The following is a 22506-nucleotide window of genomic DNA, read 5'->3' as shown; positions in this document are numbered from 1 at the left end:
TCAATCTTCCTCTTTCTTTTAAACTCTCAATTTCAGTTTAGCTTGCTTTTCTAGAAATGTCTCATTAGATCGAATCAACTCATGACCATTGGCAACATCCTAAGATAACAAACAATAAATAAAAATCTTGAGAATAAGTAAGAGCCATGAGGGGACTAAAAATTGAGGAACTCTTTTCCTTAAGAGTCTCACACGACATAAAAGTTGAGATCAAACTCTTGCCACTCTTATTGGTCGTCTCATGCATACGTAGTATGAAATACGTATTACGGTAATAACTTCTTTCCCATGGAGCGTATGTCTACACCTTCAATACCGTACAGATGATAGTTCAGACATACCCAATGTCTAACTTGAGTTCACGTATCTACTCATTCACAAAATTCATCAGAACTAACATCTGGCATCATAGACATATAAAGTAAAATATGTGGGGTATTTTACTTTCGGACATAGTAAGTATTATGTCCTCATCTTAACACCCAGTTAAGGCGACATACATATTTTAAGCTTGAGCTCTCGATAATCACCTAAATAATAAGTTTAAAAACAGTCTCATCTCTATTTATCACACAGTAAATAGATGCGATTACCCGTGTGAGTGGGCTAATCTTATATCTGTCCGACATACTTTCTCAATTTAAAGTAATGCACTGAGCATTAAGATGCATAAAGATCAAATAAAGATTCATAGGCATTAATGATGAAAAACACAAATTCATCAAATGTGAACACTTAAGGGAAATTACAATCCAGTACATCAGACTCTACGCAATCCTAGAGATTTTACATGGCCACAAAACACATCTCTAGGTTTTGACTTTGTCATAGGATCTGCTACCATTCTATGCATAGATATGTATTGTAAGTTCACATCTTTTCGTGCAATCATATTTTTGATAAAATTTATACTTTGTATCTATAGGTTTGGTCTTACCATGATATTTTGGATCTTTGGTGTATACTTTTGCTGCTTGGCTATCACTATTAACCAACAATGAATCTGCAGCACTTCCAATAACACCTAAATGATCCAATAACCTCTCAAGCCAAACACTTTCTTATACTGCTGCTGATAATGCCACGAACTCAACTTCCATCGTGGACAAGGCTATACACGTTTGTTTCTTACTGCTCCAATATATGGTGCCATTATTCGGTAAGAAAACAAACCCAGAGGTAGATTTTCTTTTATCTAAATCTCCTCTCCAATCAGCATCAGAATAGCCTTAGAGTCGCATATCATTTCCTTAATAACTCAGTGTATAATCAGCAGTCCCTTTAGATACCTTAGTATTCTCTTAACGGCCTTCCAATGTGTTGGACCTGGGTTGGATTGGTATCTACTCACCATTCCATCTGCATACACATATGTCAGGTCTTGTACACATCATAGCGTACATCAAGCTCCTAACAACACTAGCATAAGGAACATATTTCATTTGTTCATTCTCTTATGGAGTCATTGGACACAGTCTATGGCTCAATCCTTCACCTTTTGCAATATGAGTGTCTATGGGTTTACAATCCCATATCATTCATCTCAAAGTTGGAAGACAACCAATTCTTGACAGTATTGACAAGCTCCATATTGCTTCCGGCAATTAGTATATTATCAATATATAATGATATGATCACAAATTGATTATAGGATCTTTTGATATATATACACAATGATCCTCATCAATCATTGTAAAATCATATGCCATTATGGTATTATGAAAACGTATATACCATTGTCTTGACGACTGCTTAAGGCCATATATTGACCTCAAAAGTCGATATACCTTTTCTTCTTGGCCTTTCACTATGAAACCAGCAGGTTGTTCCATATATGTTCCTTACTCTAATTCTCCATTGAGGAGAGCAGTCTTTACATCTATTTGATGTAACTCAAGATCTATACTAAACACTATTGCCAGAATTATGCAAATTAAGGTAAATCTCACTACAGGAGAAAATGTATCTTCATAATCAATTCCTTCCTGTTGATTATATCCATTCGCCACAATACGAGCCTTATGCATTTCTATCGAGCCATCATCCTTTCGCTTTATTTTGAGAACCCACTTGTTCCCAATAGCTCTACGTCCTTTTTGGAAGATCAACCAGTTCCCAGACTTGGTTTGATTTCATTGACTCAATTTCCTCTTTCATTGCATAAATCTATTTTTCCTTACTAGGGCAATTTAGAGCCTCATTAATATTTCTTGGCTCATCCTCATCTTGTGGAGTAATCATAAAAGTGGCGACTTGTTCGCCGTATGGGAGATTGTACACTTTGCACATCATTCCCCATTATGCTCCCACTAGGATTAGATAATGATAACATTGTCTCATCATGTGGTTGCAATTGAGAATGAATTCAATTCAATTCATCACTTCTCATATTACTCCCACTTGGACGAAGTCCACTAATATCATTATCTTGATCCAAGGTTTCAAATAGGGGTAATCTTCCCCTATTTCGCCCTTCTTAGGAAATTCATCCTCTAAGAACGTGACATCCCGTGATTAAAATTCAATTATACTCACACTTTCCTGCTCACCTATGAACACATACCCTTTCGAATGTTCAGAGTATCTCATTAAAATACTCTTCTTTCATCTGGGACCCAATTTCCCAAACTTGTGAGAGGACTTATGAGTATAGGCAGCATAACCCCATGGCTTAAGTAAACTTAAGTCCGATTTTCTACCTATCCATAACTCATATGGAGTGGAACTAACTAATTTGGAAGGCACCCGGTTAAGTATATAGGCAGCATTTAACAATGCATCACTCCAAAAAGTGATATGTAAGTTAGCATGCGCCATCATTGACCTAACCATTTCCAGTAGGGTTCTGTTTCTTCTCTTTGCAACACCATTTTGTTGAGGAGTATTTGGAATAGACAACTGTCTTTCTATTCCTTTTTCACCACATAATTTTCTGAACTCATCAAATAAATATTCTCAACCTCGATCGGATCTCAATGCTTTTATTTTCTTATCTAATTGATTTTCTATCAAGTTCATAAACCTTTTGAAACAACTTAATGCTTCAGATTTATGAGAAATCAAATAGACATATCCGAATCGAGTATAATCATCTATAAAAGTGATGAAATAAACAGCCCCATGCCTTCCTCTCACATTCATTGCACCACAGACGTCAGAATGGATTAAATGCAGAGGAAATTCAGCTCTTTTACCTTTTCCAAATGGTTTCATTGTCATTTTCCCTACTAGGCAATGCTCACATATTGGCAAATCGTCTTTTTCAATGTTGCCCAACAAGCCCTCTTTAGCTAGTCTATTCATACGATGTTGGCCAATATGGCCAAGTCTAGCATGCCACATAATCACATCATTATCATATGAAGTAGAAGACATGACATCACTACAGTCAACATTTAGTACAATGAAACCATCCTCAAAATGACCACAACCATAGTAGTTTGTATCCAAATACAAATCTACACCGCTATTACAGAAGTTCACACTGATAACAAGCTTAACCAATACCAAAAACAGACACTTAAATTTCGACGAATCTTCGGAGCATATAGAACTTCATGTAGGAACAAGGTGCGTCCATCACGCACGTTCAATTGGTAGGTGCCAATCCCTTTAACTTCATCTCTGGAGTTATATCCCACATAGATCCACTTAGTTCCAGTTAGGGGTGTGCAAAATACCTGGGAACTGCCTGGACCACCTGGAACCGGACCGGAACAGCCCGGAACCGGCGGTTCTTGAGGGAACCGGTCCTGTTCTCGGTTCCATGGGCGGATCCGCCCACCCAGACCGAACCGGTTCCCTTTTAATATTAAAAAAAAATACTAAAATTGAATACAAAGCAATTGTTTTGTGGCAATTGTTTTTGCTACAGGATGAATACAAAGCTAACTATTGGGGAATTCTTATGCTTTTTCGTTGTTTAGTTTATTTATTAATATAATGATGAAGGTAATGTATTCAATAAAGTCGTGTTTAGTTGCACTTCCTTTGTTTTCCTGTGTTTGGATGGTGCCTCATTTCACCTCCTTTGATTTGTTTGTGCGACTTGTGATATTTTGCCGAACCTAATGAGGGATATGTATAGTTCATAACTTTAAGAGAGACCCATTTTTCCTAAACACTTACTACTCTCTCTACCTCTATATCAACTTACGTACATCCATTCCTTCATTGGTTGCATTTATAGTTGCAACAAATGAATTTTGTTCCACGTACTTAAATTTGGTTTTTCTTTTTTTGGCTTGCTTTGATATCACGTAGTCGTTTTATGTTGGAAATCAAAATTGTTTCGCGTCAAGATCGGTTCCATGGATCCACCCAGGAACCGGACCGGACCGGCGGTCCGATTCCCGGGTGGATCCATGCAACAAACGGGTGGATCCCGGTTCTAATTTTTTGGAACCGGTCCTTAGCGGGCGGTTCTCGGTTCTAGGTCGGGAACCGCCCGCCCGGACCATGCACACCCCTAGTTCCAGTTGGTACTCGTCGGAATTCCACGAAAGATCCTCTATCCTTCGCTACATTGTCTGTTGCTCCTGAATCTATAGTCCACAAAGGATTGGATTCAGCTAATAATGCAAAACTTAACACATAAGCAAAGTTCTCAAATGTACAAGAGGTGTTTATCTTTTTCGGCTCACAACAATTATGAGCATAGTGACCCTTCTTGTCACAATTGTAACACCTCACCCTTGACATTTTCTTCACTTGAGGACGTTTTCCTCTCTTGTGTTGGTTAACTCTTAATCTCTTGCAATAAGGACTTGATCATTTGCATTCCCACATATTGAACGAATCAATACGCTTGCACTTAGAGCTCAAAGCCTTTTCTAAGCTAGAACCAGCATTGCAAATATCTATTCTCGGCTCACATGCCGTTAAGCAGTCCTCTACTAGCTCAAGGTGGCGCACAACATCCTCAAGATCTTCCATAACATGGTCAAGAGCTTCTAGTGTTTCTTGCTTTTCCAGCACATATTGAATCTTCATATTCAATATTTCACAATTGTTGCCGTTGATACTAGCAATTACGTTCTTAGTTACTGAAACCATCGATCTGAACACATCAGACATATATGCACGAATAATTAATGTCTATCATTTATGCATCCACTTTGTACAGACCCATCATATCAATGAATAATTTCAAGTAAGATTTTAGAATCAAAAGGTCACTACGTTTCCAATCATCCTCCAAAAATCATAACTTAAAACTATTATTAATATAATTGTCTTATGCAAAATAAATTCTATGAAGTTACAAAAACTTCTATGAATTACCCACAGCTAACTACCCACAGCAATTAGTAATTAACAGAAAGCAAATAATATCTAACATCCAATAGAATAATAATGCTTTCACATAATACAACAATCAATTACACTAAGTAATATATTCAAAGAAGAAATATCAACATAGAAAGAGATATTCACACTTAAAAAACATCTCAAACTAATCTAAGAAATAAATAGGGAATGTTCATTCTAATCTATCAGTCAAAATATCTAAGAAATTTGTAGGCACATTTGCCAACTATGGAAAAACTTTTGGAGAGCTCTCATGTCGCCTCCAAAGCGCATTCACTCTGCGCCATGTGGCGCTCAATTTAAGGGTTGAAGTTTTGGTTAACTCAATTCTATAGTACTCTCTAACAAAAGCTACCATTAGCCTCCTATAACCCGGGACCACGTTGACCTCCCATAGCCGATCTAATACTGCTTGCCATTCAGATGGAAGAGTGTTCATCAAAGACGGTACATTCTCAAAATCCGGCATAAGATAACCATTTCAGATGATTTCCTGTATCATCTGATTGACCTTGACCACGTGTGATACTAAATCACCATTATGCCACCGATAATCAGCTAACTCTTTCATCAGCCTTTTAAGTCTAGCTTTTCCTTCGTCCATTCTTGGGATTGCAGGTATCCGTGCATAACGCATCATAGTTCATGCAACAAATGCAGAACCAAAAAATGGATCACTTATAATCCACAATAAACAAAATGGAAAATACATAATTTTCCATGATTCATGCAACAAATGCAGAATAAAAAATGGATTACCTCTAATCCACACAGACATAATTGAAAAAAAGAAACAAATTCCTTTTCTTTTCTTTTTTTTTTTTTTCAGGTCAACGGTCAACGGTCGTCGGTCAACGGGTCAACGGTCAGGTCATCGGTGTCGGACCGGTCGGGTCGGTTAGGCCGGGTTGGACGAACCGACCGCACGTGCCAGGCGTTCGCGGGTCGGGTCGGGTCGGGTCGCCGGCCGGTGACCGCCCGGCCAACCGTCGTCGGTGCTAACGTCATTGATGATGTCATCCCAGCGGTTACCGACCGTTGGGTGTCATCATGCTGACGTTAGCACGCGTCGGTTCGCCGACCGGCGGCGCGCACGTGCCGGTTCGCCGATCGGCGCGTGTGGCGCCCACGCGCAGCGACTTCTGGCCGCGCGTGTGGGCGCGTGCGGCATCTCCTGGTGGCGCACGACATGTCGCCGGACTCGTCTCGACGAGCCATTTCACCTTACATTTTCAGAAATCTATTTCGACTTATAGAAACTCGAAAAAACGGACGAACAATGCTCGGGTGTCGGGATTTCTCGCCCCAATCCGTGTCGGCCGAATACTTTCGCGAAAATTCATTCAAAAAACATGAAAATGGTCGGGAAAACATGAACTCAGGCTCTGATACCAATGTTGGGATTAACGGATCCCCGAAAAGCGAATTCGACACTAAATCGAACCCCTAAAACGAATGCGGAAGACAAGCCTGGGAAAAACACGTATCACCGATCCTAAAGCACACCACGGATTCGAGCGTACCTTGTTAGCCACAGATTAGACACCGATGCCGATAAGAGGAAGATAATTTGGCACTATTCGATCCAATGACGACAATTCGCTTGGAAGGGGAGAAGAAAGTTGCCTTGTGCTTACTGTATCTTCTATTTGAGAGAGAGAGCGTTTTAAAGAGAGGGAGACGTACGTTCGTTAATTATGCCAAAAGGTACGTTCTCCCTCTCTCCTTCCTTATATATGTCCCTCCAAAAAACAATTAATCGTGCCCCTTCATCCATGGGCCCTACTCTTGTGGGCCGGGCTTTTAGGCCCAACATGGGCGGACGGGCCTTAAGCCCATCTCATATAAAACTATCAGTTTCCATACCAGGACATTTACCTCCAAGACGTGCACCTGGATCTCCTGGATGGGAAGAGAGAGATGAACGTGACCTTGTCCCGCAAGAACGTGAAAGCCAAGTACATCGGCACTCAAATCCCGTGGCCATGTGCCCAGCGATCCGCCGACCCGAGTCGATGGGAGCAGTCGAATCATGCGGGATCCAAGCAGCCCGCTCACATAGAGATCCCGTGTCGATGGCTGTGCTGAACCGGATCTGATGAACCCGAGTCGAGACAAGAATTTCGCCTTCAACGGGGATCGCCTGACTTTCCTTAGGACTTCCATTCAATTCGGTTGAATTGGTCACTATGATCCACGGGATGTTTTTGCTCTATTTTTGTCAATTTTAACTAGCATGTTAATTATAATTCAGTATTCAAATCCTACTTTGAAGAAGCATGTAGATTATTCCTCTGTGGTAACTGCGGGATGTTTTTGCTAATTCTCTTGTTTTTTGATATGGAACCGAATTGTCTTAATTTGAAAGTTTTAAGTTTAACGATAAAGCTGCTGTGTCTGGACGAAATCTTCATTACCCAAATCACAGATTAGCATGGAAATTGTGAAACAAAGATTTTTTTCTCTAAAGATGCACTTAAATTCCAAATTACCTCACTTTGCAAAATAAAATTGTGTTTTCACGATAAACTATACCGCCGATTAGAATGAAAATATATATCGAATACCAAGTTGACCACTATAAATGCATTTATTGAGTTTATAACATCTATTAAGCGTGCTATTCAATTTTAATTTCCTTTTTTTTGGCGAATGAACCCCTTTTTTATATGTTTTCTTCTTTATAAATGAATGTTATTTTTTTTGTGAAAATGTTCTCAAAATTTACTTATTCATTTATTTTTGCTAAATGATACAAAATTGTTAATTACGTTCCATTTCCTTAATTATTTATCATTTTTTTGGGTCGAATTAATTAATTATCATTGAAAAGCAAAACGTGAATTAGAAGGAAAAGACCACCAAAAAAAAAAAAAGAAACTTAAAAAAACAAGAAAAGAGAAGAAAAGGAATATGTTGAAACGGCGGAGGGAAGCAGGACGAGGACGAAATCCATCCACGACAAGATCAAAGCTCCGATCTTTTTCCGCTCTCGTCGAACCGCCGCGAACCGGCCGCCGGCATCGAATCCGATCGGCGAAAGCGAGGAGGAGCGATGGAGAGCGCGTCGGAGATGGTGCCGTTCCCGCTGCTGCAGACGCCGATCGAATCCAACTACAGGGCCTGCACCATCCCCTACCGGTTCCCCTCCGACAACCCGAAGCGCCCCACCCCGACCGAGCTCGCCTGGATCGACCTCTTCCGCAACTCCATTCCCTCCTTCAAGTAAGCAACCGCCGCCGTTCCATTCGTCGGCTTCGTCGATGTTCGCTGCATTCGCGCGTGGATGATGAGTTGCGCTCGGAGGTTGAAATTAGCCGGAACCGTTTTAGATGGTGTCGATTGTGTACTTTGGAGAATGATCGCTTCGATAAATCTGCTGAACGCGGGAAGCGAGATGCCTTGTTCTGCTGGGATGAAGATATTGAATTATTCAGTTGGAAAGTTGTATAGGAGTTGTGGAGTAATCAAGAGGAAGCTTTTGAGATGTGATACTGAGCTTGTTTTGCGTTTTGCAGGAAACGGGCGGAGAGCGATCCTACGGTCCCTGATGCCCCTGATAGAGCTGAAAAATTCGCCGAGAGGTACATTTCTTTCAGTTTTTTCCCCGCTTTGCTTCATTAGAAAGGTGCGGCTAAGGATTGATCTGCTTGTGGTGAGTAGAATGTGATTTGGCTTCGTGGTCTGGTTCACATGGACCGAGATTTCGAAATGAGGTCTTGACCGATGCTAGTAATCGCTACTCGCGAATGAGTGGACTGGGATATTACTTCTCTCCTGCATCTCCTTATTTCTGTTGCTCGTGCCTTACATAAACAGGACTGCCCGACATATTCGCAATGTGTCATCTTCCTTGTAATCATGTTCCATGTATGGATTTTATGTAGTTAAATATGACAGACAGTGTGTATGTGTCAAAATTAGGCATTTCTGGAGACATTTATGTGTACTGTTCCTTGGTAGTTCTGGGTCCTCTTATGGCTTATTTTCTGTCATACCTGTCGGGGATATTAAATAAAAATGATATGCTAGATGCTTATATAGTTTTTGGGACAGTTGCAGGCTTGTGCAATTTCCAAAAGATATTTTAGCATAACTTTTTTGAAGACTCAAAATTCTACTGTTGATGTAAATAACATCCTTACATGCCATCACCAGAATCAAAAGATTTATCATTAGTCATCATGGTTTTCTCAGTTTGTGGTCTTTGTAAAGTGCTTTCCTTATGCAAGTGTTGCTTAAATATTCTGGATCTGTCAAACTATTAAATTTTGGTGGTGTACAGTGTCCTTTAGTGGTAAATTATGAGACTCTAGAAGTTCAAGTTTTGACAACCGTGGTCTCTTTCCACACACGCTCATGGACACCATTGCGCCCCCCCCATAGACACACACACACATGATACTAGAGTAAGAGCTTGCAGATGTCTGTGTGGGCCAAATAGAAGGGGGAACCTGGTTGGATGGTTGAATGAGGGAGAAGGGGAGTTGCAAAGTGGGGAAAGTGAAAGGGAGTTCGAGAGAGAGAATTGGAGATCATGGGATGTTGAAATTATATCTCATCATGATAGTGCACTTCTCGCGTTTCTTCTATAGGATTAGGAAAAGAAATTCCATTGCCTAAGTCGATGAACAAAAGCCACCAATTTTTTTTTTTAATCAATGAGAAGATGACCAGTTTATATAATATCTTCTGATTAAAATTTGTCCAATCATGATACATGAAGGTATGGTGCAATATTAGAGGACCTTAAGAAAGATCCAGAAAGTCATGGCGGGCCCCCTGATTGCATTGTAAGTTGAATATCACATCTGTACCTTAAGCATAAGCTAGAGAATACGAAGGTCATTTGGAGGCTCTATTACCTATTTGTGACCTTGTGATTTGTTTTATATGGTGTTCCTACAGCTTCTGTGCAGAATAAGAGAGCAGATTCTTCGAGAGTTGGGTTTTCGAGACATATTCAAAAAAGTTAAGGTAATCATCGCACACATTTTTTTGTCTTCTGTACAAACTCCATGGACAATATTCAGCGTGGAATGATTACACCATTATCTTGTGATGAAAGCCTAGCAAGGTGTTCGGCATTTTCAGTTAGGAGACCTTGTTGATAAAAGGGAGAAAAGATAAAATAGCTTTAAGTTGAAAATTCATGATCAAGATAAGTGTTGTGACCTACTTGGATACTTGGACATCGCGGGTGCTATTCTTTTCCTCCCTACATTCCTTACTAATCTCTTCCCCTTTTTGCGAATTTGTCATTGACCATGATAGGATGAAGAGAATGCAAAAGCCATATCCCTTTTCAGTGATGTAGTTAATCTTAATGATGCAATCGAAGACGAAGGCAAGCGTTTGGAAAATCTAGTTAGAGGAATATTTGCAGGAAACATCTTTGATCTTGGATCTGCACAGGTTGGTAAATTTGATCATCTTCTACTTTTGGAATTTATACTGCAATTACCATTTGGCTTTTTGTAGAGCATCCACATGAAAACTGACGCAAATTACTTTGTAGTTTTGCAATTTTCTGAGTGCCATAAATCTAATACTATTATAGAATTTTGGCGCTCCATGGAGGACCTTGTAGAAAGTTTATACTGGGCCTATTTGATGGTTGCCACCATCACTTCCTTATGCTTTCACCTTTTTGTTTCTTTTTTCCTTTTCATTTTCAAGAAATAACTTACTAATAAAAAATACTTATAATATGTGGATACCACTCCACCTCACATAGTTGACTTTTTTTTTCTTCTTTAAATTTATAAAAATAATTTATTCTCAATAAAATTTTATTAAGTAAAATAAAAAATGAAAAATATTTAGATATCATTGTAATGCTTGCAATGCATGGTAATTTTCAAAACAACACATGAATAAATTATCTATGCTTCTTTTATCATCTTAATGAAATATCAAATTTAAACCAAAAACAAAGAAAATTAATCAGATAATTTATAGATACTCAATATTAACCTAATGTGAACATATTTTTCTACATTGACGTCATTTTATTTGAACAGAAAATTATAAGATAAGACGTGAAAAAATATAAAATAATCTCGAATATGTAAATAGAAAATTATTTCAAGTGAGTCCAACTATAGCTTCATGAAATGATAGGACAGACCCCATATTCTACAAAACTCCCCTATTTTATCTAACTCCCGATTTATCTCTTTTACTTCCTTTACGTCTTGTCATATTAAATTTGTTTTACATTCAATGATCTTAAATTCGCGTACTTTCTTTTTATAAATTGTCTATCTCAAAAATGATTTCAATAATTCATGTGACATTAGAATATGTTATTTAGTAGTGTAATCCAAAAATTAGTTTTTCTCCTGCACATAGCATGGGCCATAAATCTAGTGGCACTGTATAATTATGACATCTTGTCTGTCAAACATATTAGAATGTGAAGATTTGGATGGATATATTTATTATCAAAGTGATGAGCCTGAAGAGATGCTTCTTACGAATTGTGACGCTTAACCTTGCTTTTCCTTGGCAATTTTGAAGCTCGCAGAGGTTTTCTCCAAGGATGGGATGTCCTTTTTGGCTAGTTGCCAGAATCTTCTCCCACGACCTTGGGTCATTGATGATTTAGACACTTTTAAATTGAAGTGGAGCAAAAAATCCTGGAAGAAGGCAAGCTTGTGCAACTTTTCTAACAATATTTGTTCTTTATGCACCTTTTGGATTTGCAGCAGAATTTGTACTTTCTTTCCTGACCAGATCCTTTATGACAGGCTATCATATTTGTTGATAACTCTGGTGCAGATATTATTTTGGGTATTTTGCCGTTCGCCAGAGAATTACTTCGTCGTGGGACTCAGGTTAGCTTTCCTGCTTATTTTATTTTATTTTTTTTAACTAGAAAGTGATCATGGTGATTACTCTATCCACAATATGCAGTACTAGAATTCGGTATAGTGTAACTTTTATCAGTCATTGTGATTACTATATCCACAATATGCAGTACTAGATTTCAGTATTGTGTATCTTTTACATTTAAGCTCTTTGGTGCAAGAGGTTGGCCTGTCTTCCATATTTTTTTTGGGAAAGTAATTTGTGCATCACCTGTGGGATATCTTTCATTATTTACTGCTGAAGTCCTTTGCATTGGAAAATGAGAGAATGAGCATCACCAATAAGACAAATAGATCTTGTTGTTCATGTGGAAATTTATTTGCATTTTCAGCAGAAATAGTGGTAAACAATGTTTTAGGTATTATGTCTGCATCTGGTTTGTATTGTCTAGGGACCTGCATTTATTGTTTAATGATTAGATGCGTACCCTGTTACTAGTACGGTGATAGTGTGGTTACTTAGTTGGTGTGATATTGTCATCCTGTTCTCAATTTCTGGGCACTGATTGCTACACGGTATATTCCAGTGCTTTGACTGCATCAGTTTGTGTTGCTAAAAGATGATGTTCGACTATGGTTGTGATAATTTATCTTTGGATTATGCTAGTCAGTCTTTTGCCCTTCTTTCTGCTTTTCTGGAGACTGAATGATCATGCCATAGATAAGCAATCCTGAATCCAGGTTTTATCCCTGCCCCCCACCTTCATTGACCATGCCAAGGGTCACAAAATTTGCAATCAGATCTCAGTAGTGTGTCATTATTATGCATTTCTGGATTTGATGCGACAGTAATCCATCACATGAGTTTTGGGGGTTGTTTGTGACTTGGCAACCTTTTGTATCTCTGTTCCAGCTAACAATTATCATGGTCATGGTTGCCATAGTTGAGCAATCAACCAGTATTGATTTTAGCTTTGGGTATTCCTACATTTTATTTGACTTTGTTATCCTAATGCCAGTTCATTAGATATATCATTGATAGAAAAATAAAAGAAAGGAATTCATTTTATTTGTCTTTCTCAGTTTTCTTAACTCCTTGATGGTAGATTCAGATATACTTATGTCTATTCTTTCCTTGCGGTCGCCTAACGTTCTCTCGCGCTGTCCAGGTTGTGCTTGCTGCTAATGACTTGCCATCTATTAACGATGTCACCTACCCTGAACTAATTGAGATTATATCCAAGGTATGAATAGAAAGATTTTAATGTGATGTGAATATACCATGTTGGTCCTGACATCGTTCCAATAACAGCTGAAGGATGAGAATGGGAAGTTAATGGGTGTGGATGCTTCAAACCTCTTGATTGCTAATTCTGGGAATGATTTGCCTGTAAGAGATTCGAGTCCCTGCTGTTGTTTCACCTACCCTCATAATTTGCTTTCCCGGTGATTGATAAATATGGTGAACTCCATGTCGTGAACAGTCTTCCTCTTAAATTTTTTGTAGGTTATTGATCTTGCACAAGTATCCCAAGAGCTAGCCTTTCTGGCGGCTGATGCAGATCTAGTTATTATGGAAGGAATGGTAAGTTTGGACTGGTTATGCCAGCAGAATTGTGGCACATTTAAGTGCTTTTCTGCAGTTGCGTTTGAGATTGTAGGGCAGATGGGAATGCATTATTGTTTAATTGCTATCCATCATGAAATATTGGAATCATCGTTAAAATATGTTCATTTCTTTTGTAATTGAGATGCATGAAAACTGACAACACACCCACATACAGATTTCTCGATAGAGCTCAGATTCAGGAGTATAATTCAGCTGGTACAATGTTACAAGATGATCAACATGTTTATAGACATTTTTAGGGGAACCTTAATTAAAAATCTGGAGATACAAGTACCACTTAGAGTTTTGTGATTGTTCTTAACAGTACCATGCCATTCCTTTTCACACTCACAAGCTCATATGCTTTATGCTTTGTGTGCGCTACATTAGCTGCATGTCCTTTTCACCCCCTAATTTGTGGACTTCCTGCCCTGTGTAAAAGATGCATATATTGAGAGCCAAAACCACCATAATAATGGATAGGTATTTTGAGTTCTGATTTTTGGATATTCCTTCTTTTCATGCTGGAATAGACATTTGGAGAGCCACAACCACCTCTTCAATGTATAAGTCTATTGTGTTCTGATTCTTGGACTTCCTACTTCCCGTACACTAGAATAGACATTCTTTTGGTCATATTTTGCTTCAAATTCAATGGATAAATTCATTTTTCTCATTTTACCTGCTCATCATGCACGATATGCTCCTTTACCGATCTCTAGAGTACGTGCTCCAAAAAACTAGATCAACTATTAGATGCAAAAGAAGAGGTATCCGCATAGAGATTTATTAAGGCCTCTGCCTAAATGAATGCTTGAAATGTCAAATATATGATATTGCTCACTTATGACTGGCGTTCCTTTTGGCAGGGCCGGGGGATAGAGACTAACCTATATGCGCAGTTTAAATGCGATTCTCTCAAAATTGCAATGGTACTTGAGTTCATCCGTCTGCTTTAGATTTACGAGTTCTGTTTCATTGATTGCTGTCTGGTTTAATTGCTGCCAAATGGCTCTTTCTAGCGCAATTTCATCTTTGTGGCTTTGCACATTATTCAACAGGTGAAACATCCAGAGGTTGCTCAGTTTCTTGGAGGACGGCTTTATGATTGCGTCTTCAAGTACAGTGACGTATTGGGTTGATGGGAGATTTCTGTCTGCACCATCCGCCAAATAACATTATGTCTATGAATTATTTGATCCGAGCTCTTGCCTGAAGAATATTCTTCCTTCACGAGGATTCACGTCGAAACCTGCCGAGGCATAAAACCATCCTGTACTATGTATGGACGGACATCTACTGAATACGACAAAAACCTTATTCAAAATCATGGATGTTCTAGCACATGCGCACGCTGCTAAGCATGCATTATGTACACTAACAAAAGGAAATATTTTGCATCCGATTCAAGTCTTTCTATTTCGCCCGTTTCGATTATGATTGTGATCTCCATTGCATTTCTTCGGTCTTTAGCAACCTTTGCCGATGATGTTAGATTAACATTGACAAATGCAGGAAGTTAAAGGTATTAGAAAGGACCATGAGGGGACCCTAGATCTAAGGGCTATTACACCTTCACATGTTTTTCACAAGCTCGACTTTGCTCGATAAAGATCTGATACGCAATTCAAGCTCGAGTGAGCTTATTTTTGGCAGCTCGAGGCACCAAGGTACTCGATGCAAGGCATATTCCTTTCTTCCCAACACAGGTCGTACTAAAAACGCCTCGACTCGTTCCTCCCTATTTCCCAAAGTAAATGATTAATTTCACGGGCAACTATGATCGATCACCATTCCTATGGGATTCTCTTGCTGATCGACGGACTCAACCGATCAATCAGCTCGTCACCGACTCCTGCCTCTTGGCAAACAATCTCCAGCTCTTCGTTACCTAACAATTCGGAATATCCCTAATCGTAGTATTCCGATTCTCCCAAGTCATTGAATTAGAGAGCGCGAGGGACGTGTGCGTATGAGTGATCCACACTTCACAACCGACAAGGAATTGGACCTCACTTCTCATCCCATGCCCATGTTCTTCACATGTTCCAAAAGGAAAATAATAATAATAAGGTTGCCCATCTAGTCCAAAGGGCAAACACATGGCAATGGCGAGGCAAAGTCCAAAAAGAAATGCCCATTCCATGACCTTTTTGCAGGTAGATCTTTCACGTATCAGACATTACCCAGTACTTTTTTATTTCGTGTAAAACTTGAGGCCAAGTTATATTTACAAGAGCTAGTCCAACTGAATGGCCATCTTGAGTTAGAAGGAGATATTTATAGGCAAAATCAATAAAACAAACTCATATAATTCATCAAGACCCGCTTATTGTATAAATAAAATATTACACAGATTGGGTACCTGATAAAATAAAGTCCATGGAAAAAAAGTGTCTAAAATTAGACAAATGATGAACTTTTTAGCCTCCAAGTAAAGAAAGATTTTGCGCTCTTGCCCGATATTATAAATGAAAATAAGAATTCTTGCGTTGACCCCACACCAACCGGTCATCCACCTCCCCCAAGTACCATTAAAAACAGCCTTGTGATGGATGAAGCTGCGAACGCTACACTTCACCACTCTCTCTCTTTCTCTCTCTCTCTCTCTCTCTCTCTCATCTTCTTCAGTTTCTCATCCTTGTCGGGGCGCAACGATGTGCTCCATGGTCGAGAGCATCCGAAAGAGCACCTCCATAATTCCCAGGATCCTCCCAAACCAAGCCCACCATGACCTTCCACTCTCACAACCGCACTCCACCACTCAAGGGGAGCAAGTTGGCGGCGGCAGCGGAGGCAGCGGCGGCAGCTTAAGGAGGAGGATAATGTCATCTCTTTCTCTCAGGATACAACCCATTTCTCATCCTTCATCTTCTTCCTGGTCATTCCGCAGATCCAAGTCCATGTCCTCCATTGGAGACCAAGCAGGTTAAGTCCAACCAACTCCTCTTAGCGTTATCAATATGACAAACTCGTCCTGGGTTATAGCTAGGCACAGGACCACAAACACGACACGGTTGGACACGAGATACATAGAGAGACTCCGATAATGACACGGCACGAACAATGTTCGCTTGATTCCGGAAATAGTTAGCCGAGATCTAGATTTTTGGGTTAGGTGTATAATATTTGCCGGTTGAATTGAATGGTAGGAATGCTCACATGATGGAAAGATTGAAAAAATAGGAAGGATCCAACTGGATTGGTTATTACCTGTCAGCATGTGCATAATTAGGGAGAACTCGCCATATTATAGAGAATACAAGCATGTTTCGAGGCTGATGATGTCATGCATTAGTACCGCCACGAAATCACCCGAACTGCCATTTTTGTATTAACAGTGAAAACATGGCGGATTGAATGTTTTTCTTCTATGGTACTAACAATCTATGGTGTCGATACGATGCACTATCGATCTGGACTTGAACATGACGCAGGTAATTCGATCAAAAAGTGGTGGGAGTGGGGTTGGTCATGGATCACGTCGAGAAAGCCGGTCTTCGCCCAAGACCTGGAGATGAACGAGGAAGAAATCAGAGTCCTCGGCGGCCTCCAGAACAGAGGAAGCTGGAGACACGTTCTCTACAAGGTTAGGTCCGAGATCCGAAAGATTGTTCGTTCCGACGATGTGGGTCTCCCCCAGACTATCAAGTGATTGCTCGAGGTTCGTTCGTACGGACCTGCGACGAATATAAATTATCCATGAAATCTCGACGACAACGGAGTCATGCAAGCGCCGGGAGAAAAGAGAAGAGATCTAGAGATTTGCAGGGCGTTTGTGTGACTGGCCAATGCGTATTACTTCTATTCTTTGGTTAGTTGAGTGAACTTAATGGACGGAGTTTGCTGTGTAATTAGAGTGAATATATATCTAAGTTGGTTACTTCTCTATTTCATGATTATGTAAATGTGATCAAGTGACAATATCAAGAATTGTTGTTTGAGAGTAGGGTTTTCTAAGAGTATAAAAGGGAGGGTGATCTAACATTAGGGTTTTCTAAGTGTACGTAATTAAAAGAATTGTCTTTTTCGAAGGCCAAAGTAGGTAATAGTTACCTAGTAAGTATGAATTTAAAGCCATAACCATTAAGAAGTTTAATTGGAGTAATTTAGAAGAGCATGGCGTTATTTTGAATATCTACCTACATTTTTATCGTATCACTTAATAAATCAATTTTTTGCATACCCTCCGGTCTGAACACAGAAATTTAACAAACTCCACACATTAAACCTACAAATCCACAGGAAGGCGAGAAGATGTTGATAGCATGACAAAGAATCCAAACTCATCTCGAGAGCTTTAACTCGCACAAGTTTGAGGCAATTAGTATATACCGTAGGAGTATTGATAACGCAAGCACAATTTGTGAGATAACTTGATAACTCAGCAAAAATTGTCCCATATTCATTTAGATGTTGAGTGAAGAAGAAAGAGAGAGTTCTCACTTGGATAATTGTACCATCGAATATGTCCTTACTGTTGTGGCATCATTTCAATTTAACCCTGATATAGACAATCAATGGCTAGTTAATGGCATTCTTGTCCGGGTTGGCATTTTTCCAATCTGCAATTTTTACAGAGGCCTCATATAGACTTGTATTTGAAAATTTGAGATACTTGATTAAACCAAAGAAAAAAAAGTACTCAACAGGCCAAAGTTCAGATACTTACAATGTCATTTACCCACCTACACCGTGATGGTAAAATATTAACCTACCATATACTCTTGTGGTACGAATTGTCATATGTACATCGTGATCACTCTTGTAATTATAGTTTGAGATAGCAGTAGAAAGCGAGACAAACCCATCAACTTTGATTTGGAATTCGATTTTGATTGCGTAGTACAATGATTACAGTATTCCTAGGTTTTGTATTTCTTTTGGCAAATCAACATTTCATCACTTCTTAAAAAATAACCCTAGAGAAACATGAGGTCACTTATCCTAAATCCCACGAGTCACATGCAAACTGCTCTAGGTTAGAGCCTCATTTACGAAACAAAGGCCCGATCTTAACCAATTCAGAAGAAAACATAATAATTGAGGCTCTAGGGTCATGCTGCTTCTTTGTTATTTTAGAGTAAAGGAGAGAGCGGCCAAAGATGTATGATCACTGTTTTGATTTGGACTGGATACTTGCCAATGGGTGCTGTGATATTCCAACAACCAAATTGCTTCTTCTGGTTCTCTAATTGGTCACGTAATGAAACTACTCAGCTCAACCGTCGGTGGTGACAGAGAGACGCGCAACGATCGAAAGAGACGCCAATCATTTGCCAGCTCACGATGACAACAATCTCTTGGTGGCTTCCATGTCTCTTCTTTTGTTCTTTTTGGGGTCCGGTTCTATCACTTGCTTGCTCGCTACAAAGGACCACTTTTGGAAGGAATGGTTACTAGGGTTTTTACAGTTTGGTTGGGAAAAACACCATTGTCGGTGGTTGAATTTTTTATTTTTTATTTTTATTTTGATTATGCACTTATGGTAATCACTCGCTTTGTAAGCTAATTTTAGTACGTACCGAGCTCAGTTAGTCACAAAAAATAATCATATATTCATTTCACATGCAACAATTCACTTAACCTATCATGTCTCTTAGAATCTACTGAGCAAAATTTATGTCTTTAAATAGGAGGATTGATATGTAAGGGTAAAGGCCCTTTAAATGGTAAATCTCTCCTTTACCTTTTCCCTTTCCCAACCTTTTATTTTTGCTTTACAATATCTGTGCGTTAACTCTAAGTCTTATGAGAATTATTAGCAAAAATTATGATGTCTCAAAGTCTCGTATTATATGGAAAAAGATAACATTAAGTGCTTCGTAAGTAATATCTATCATTTTCTTTATTCTTTTTCAGAAAGTTAGATCCGTCCTTAAATGTTCACTACCTTATAGTCACCCAAATGTGTCTATGGAGGGCTAAGACCAGTTGAAACAAAATGGGCCACTAGAAAATGTTATGGCAGTTGCCTCAGACCTTCGTCATACATACCTACGGCCTCCAAAAGACGTTCGCTTTTGCTTAGCTCCTTTCAGGGGATGTCACCTCCATAAATATGATCAATTGCCGATATCTAGATGAGCTATACAAAACTGATTATCATTCACTTTTCAAACCGTTTTATATACTCTAACAAAGTAGAATTTCGATCATCAATTTGAAATGGGACTAAACCCTAAACCCTCAACTCTGAAAGGAACTAAGAAATAAAAAGCCCACCGGGGCTAATTTTTATAGATAATTTATTCTTCTATCTTGCACTAAACATTGCCGGTGGGAAAAGTGCCAAAAAAGTCCTAAACCTTTTGGCTTTGTGCCGATTTAGTCATAAACCTTTTTTTGGTATCGATTTAGTCCTAAACTTTTTTACGTTGTGCCAATTCAGTTATTTCCGGCCAATTTTGGCGGTTTTGCTAATCGGACGCCGAGCGCTGACGTGGCCTGATCGGCGCGTGTGTACAATTTTTAATAATATTTTTTGAATATTTTTGAATATTTTTGAATATTTTTATTTTATTTTTCTCTTTTTATTTTTATTTTTATTCTTTCTTTTTTCTTCTTATCTTCTTCCTCCAGCTAGTCGCCGGAGCTCGGCGACCGGCCGAGGCGATGGCGGCGAGGCTCGCCCTCGTCGGATCCGGCAAGGGTCAAGCCTCACCCATGGCCGACAAGGGCGAGCCCCGCCAGGCTCGGCGTGAGGCCAGCTGCCTCGGAGAACCCCAGGAATCCCAAAACCCTCACCCTCGACGGATCGCCCCTGCGGGAGAAACAGGCGAAAATCCGGGGCTGGAGCCGCGCGACCGAAGACACCTCGAGCTCCCGTAAACCCTAGAGACGACGACGATGACGAGCGGAGGAGGGAGGAAATTTCTAGGGCGAGATTGGGATTGGAGAACGGAGCCGGAGAGGAGTCCAGCTGGCCTCGCGCCGAGCTAGCGGGGCTCGCCCTCGCCGGCCATGGGCGAGGCTCACCCTCGCCGGATCTAGCAAGGTCGAGCCTCGCCGAGGGCACGAGGCCGCCCTTGCAGCCACTGGCGAGGTGGTCGGCAAGGTCAACCTCACCGGCCGTTGCCTCGGCCGGTCGCCGAGCTCCGGCGACCGGCTGGAGGAAGAAGATGAGAAGAAAAAGAAAGAATAAAAATAAAAATAAAAAAGAGAAAAATGAAATAAAAAATAAAAATATTTAAAAATATTAAAATATTATTAAAAATTGTACACGTCGCGCCAATCACACATCAGCCGACCGGCGTCCAGTCAACAAAATCCAGCCAAAGTTGGCCGGAAAGGATTGAATTGGCACAACGTAAAAAGGTTTAGGACTAAATTAGCACAAAAAAAAGTTTATGACTAAATTGGCACAAAACCAAAAGGTTTAGGACTTTTTTGGCACTTTTCCCCATTGCCGGTCATATCCAGTAGACTGAAGACAGTGAGTTTAGCTAGAGAAGATAGAGGGCACATCTCAATTCATGTTCCATGCTTTTCAATTTCTGATCAAGCTTTAAATTAATTCGCCAACTTACCTTGATCAACTTTTCATCATGTACTTTGAACCGCTTCAATTGCAAATAATACTTTTTTTAAGCAGCCCAATGTGAAAATATCAGGGTTTGTCAAGGTAATCGATACCTTTTTTTTTTCCTCATACCGCATCATTATGTCAAATCACTTTGGCCCATTAAAATTATTCATGAAATTCTTACCATAGCTCTCTTTTTCTTTATATTCTCTGTGTGTGTGTGTGTATATCTTATAGCCAGTACCTGTTTTGTAATGAATTGCAGAAAAGGGAATGGCATGGAAAAATTTAGCAGCAAAGGTGGATCGAGAGATGACGATCATTGTGGCTCAAACCCAAATAAACACCGATCAAAAGTTGCCCTAAAGCTCCCAGAATAAAGCCCATGATGTAGAGGCAAATACTTTCATTTATAAATTAATTGGGTCAAAATGGTCGGTCCAGCCCGAAATTCGTGGAGAAGATTTTGCACGTCTTTCATCATCCGTGCGATACCCGCTGTTGATGTTAGTTTTTGCACCTCCTCATTGAGTCAATTGCGCAAAAGATTCTAAACGACGCACACCAAATTTTTCGCCATAGTAGATTTAAGGCAATATTCACATAGAATACTTTAAATTACTCCCATGATAAATTTCATTTCCGTGATTTGTTGGCTCAGAAAGTAACCTATTTAGGACAAATTCTTGCATAGCATATTGCATTTTGTTATAGATTAGTTTACATTGGGTAACATGTATAACATTCTTGAACTTTTATTTTACCGCTTATAGGGTCTTGTCCGCAATTACGAGGTCATGTTTAATCATTGCTCAAGATGGCTTTGGATGATTTCTCTATTTCTTACATATTGGCTGGGATAGCTTGTGTTAAATTTATTATAGCAAGAGCATTGGGAAGTAATATATAGGCGGGAATTGAAAAATGACGGAAAAAAAAAAAAAAAAAAAAAAAGAGAACGAAGGGGTCAGTTCATTGACTATTCGATGACCAGTCACTGATTCGTTTTGGTTTTTGGGGTTGACCGCCGATCATTTTCTTAGCATGGCCTGGCTTGAACCGAGCAGGGACGGCTCATTTTGCCACCCGAAGGCCGGAAAAATTGATGCCCTATAGGTACTAGGACCAGATGCATTAATGTGTCTAGCATGTTCCAGAAAATTTAGCTAGGGCCAGGCAGAAGTGCTAGGCATGCGGTATAGAGGAGCATTAATGATCATGTCTGCTGGTGGAATTTTTCTTTCAAGCAT

At 39.6% G+C, this 22506-nt stretch overlaps 2 protein-coding genes across 2 annotated transcripts; both read left to right on the top strand.

The window, feature by feature from the left end:
• The first annotated feature begins 8224 nt into the window (after positions 1-8224).
• Positions 8225-15168, top strand: LOC104415922 (damage-control phosphatase At2g17340). Its single transcript, XM_018861522.2, has 12 exons — positions 8225-8535; positions 8829-8894; positions 10037-10103; positions 10219-10287; positions 10585-10725; positions 11833-11961; positions 12063-12149; positions 13292-13366; positions 13435-13512; positions 13630-13707; positions 14601-14663; positions 14793-15168. Exons 1-12 carry the CDS (start codon positions 8366-8368, stop codon positions 14871-14873), a joined length of 1104 nt encoding a protein of 367 aa, XP_018717067.1. The 5' UTR covers positions 8225-8365; the 3' UTR covers positions 14874-15168.
• A 1128-nt stretch (positions 15169-16296) lies between these two features.
• LOC104415921 lies at positions 16297-17721 on the top strand. Its single transcript, XM_010027349.3, has 2 exons — positions 16297-16659; positions 17169-17721. The coding sequence occupies exons 1-2, from the start codon at positions 16389-16391 to the stop codon at positions 17384-17386; spliced, it is 489 nt and encodes a 162-aa protein (XP_010025651.1). The 5' UTR covers positions 16297-16388; the 3' UTR covers positions 17387-17721.
• The last annotated feature ends 4785 nt before the right edge of the window (positions 17722-22506 follow it).

Source organism: Eucalyptus grandis, chromosome 7, assembly GCF_016545825.1.
Source record: "Eucalyptus grandis isolate ANBG69807.140 chromosome 7, ASM1654582v1, whole genome shotgun sequence".
In the NCBI taxonomy this organism is placed as follows: domain Eukaryota; kingdom Viridiplantae; phylum Streptophyta; class Magnoliopsida; order Myrtales; family Myrtaceae; genus Eucalyptus; species Eucalyptus grandis.
Note: the sequence above shows the minus strand (reverse complement) of the source record. Positions and strands in the feature narration are given on the sequence as shown.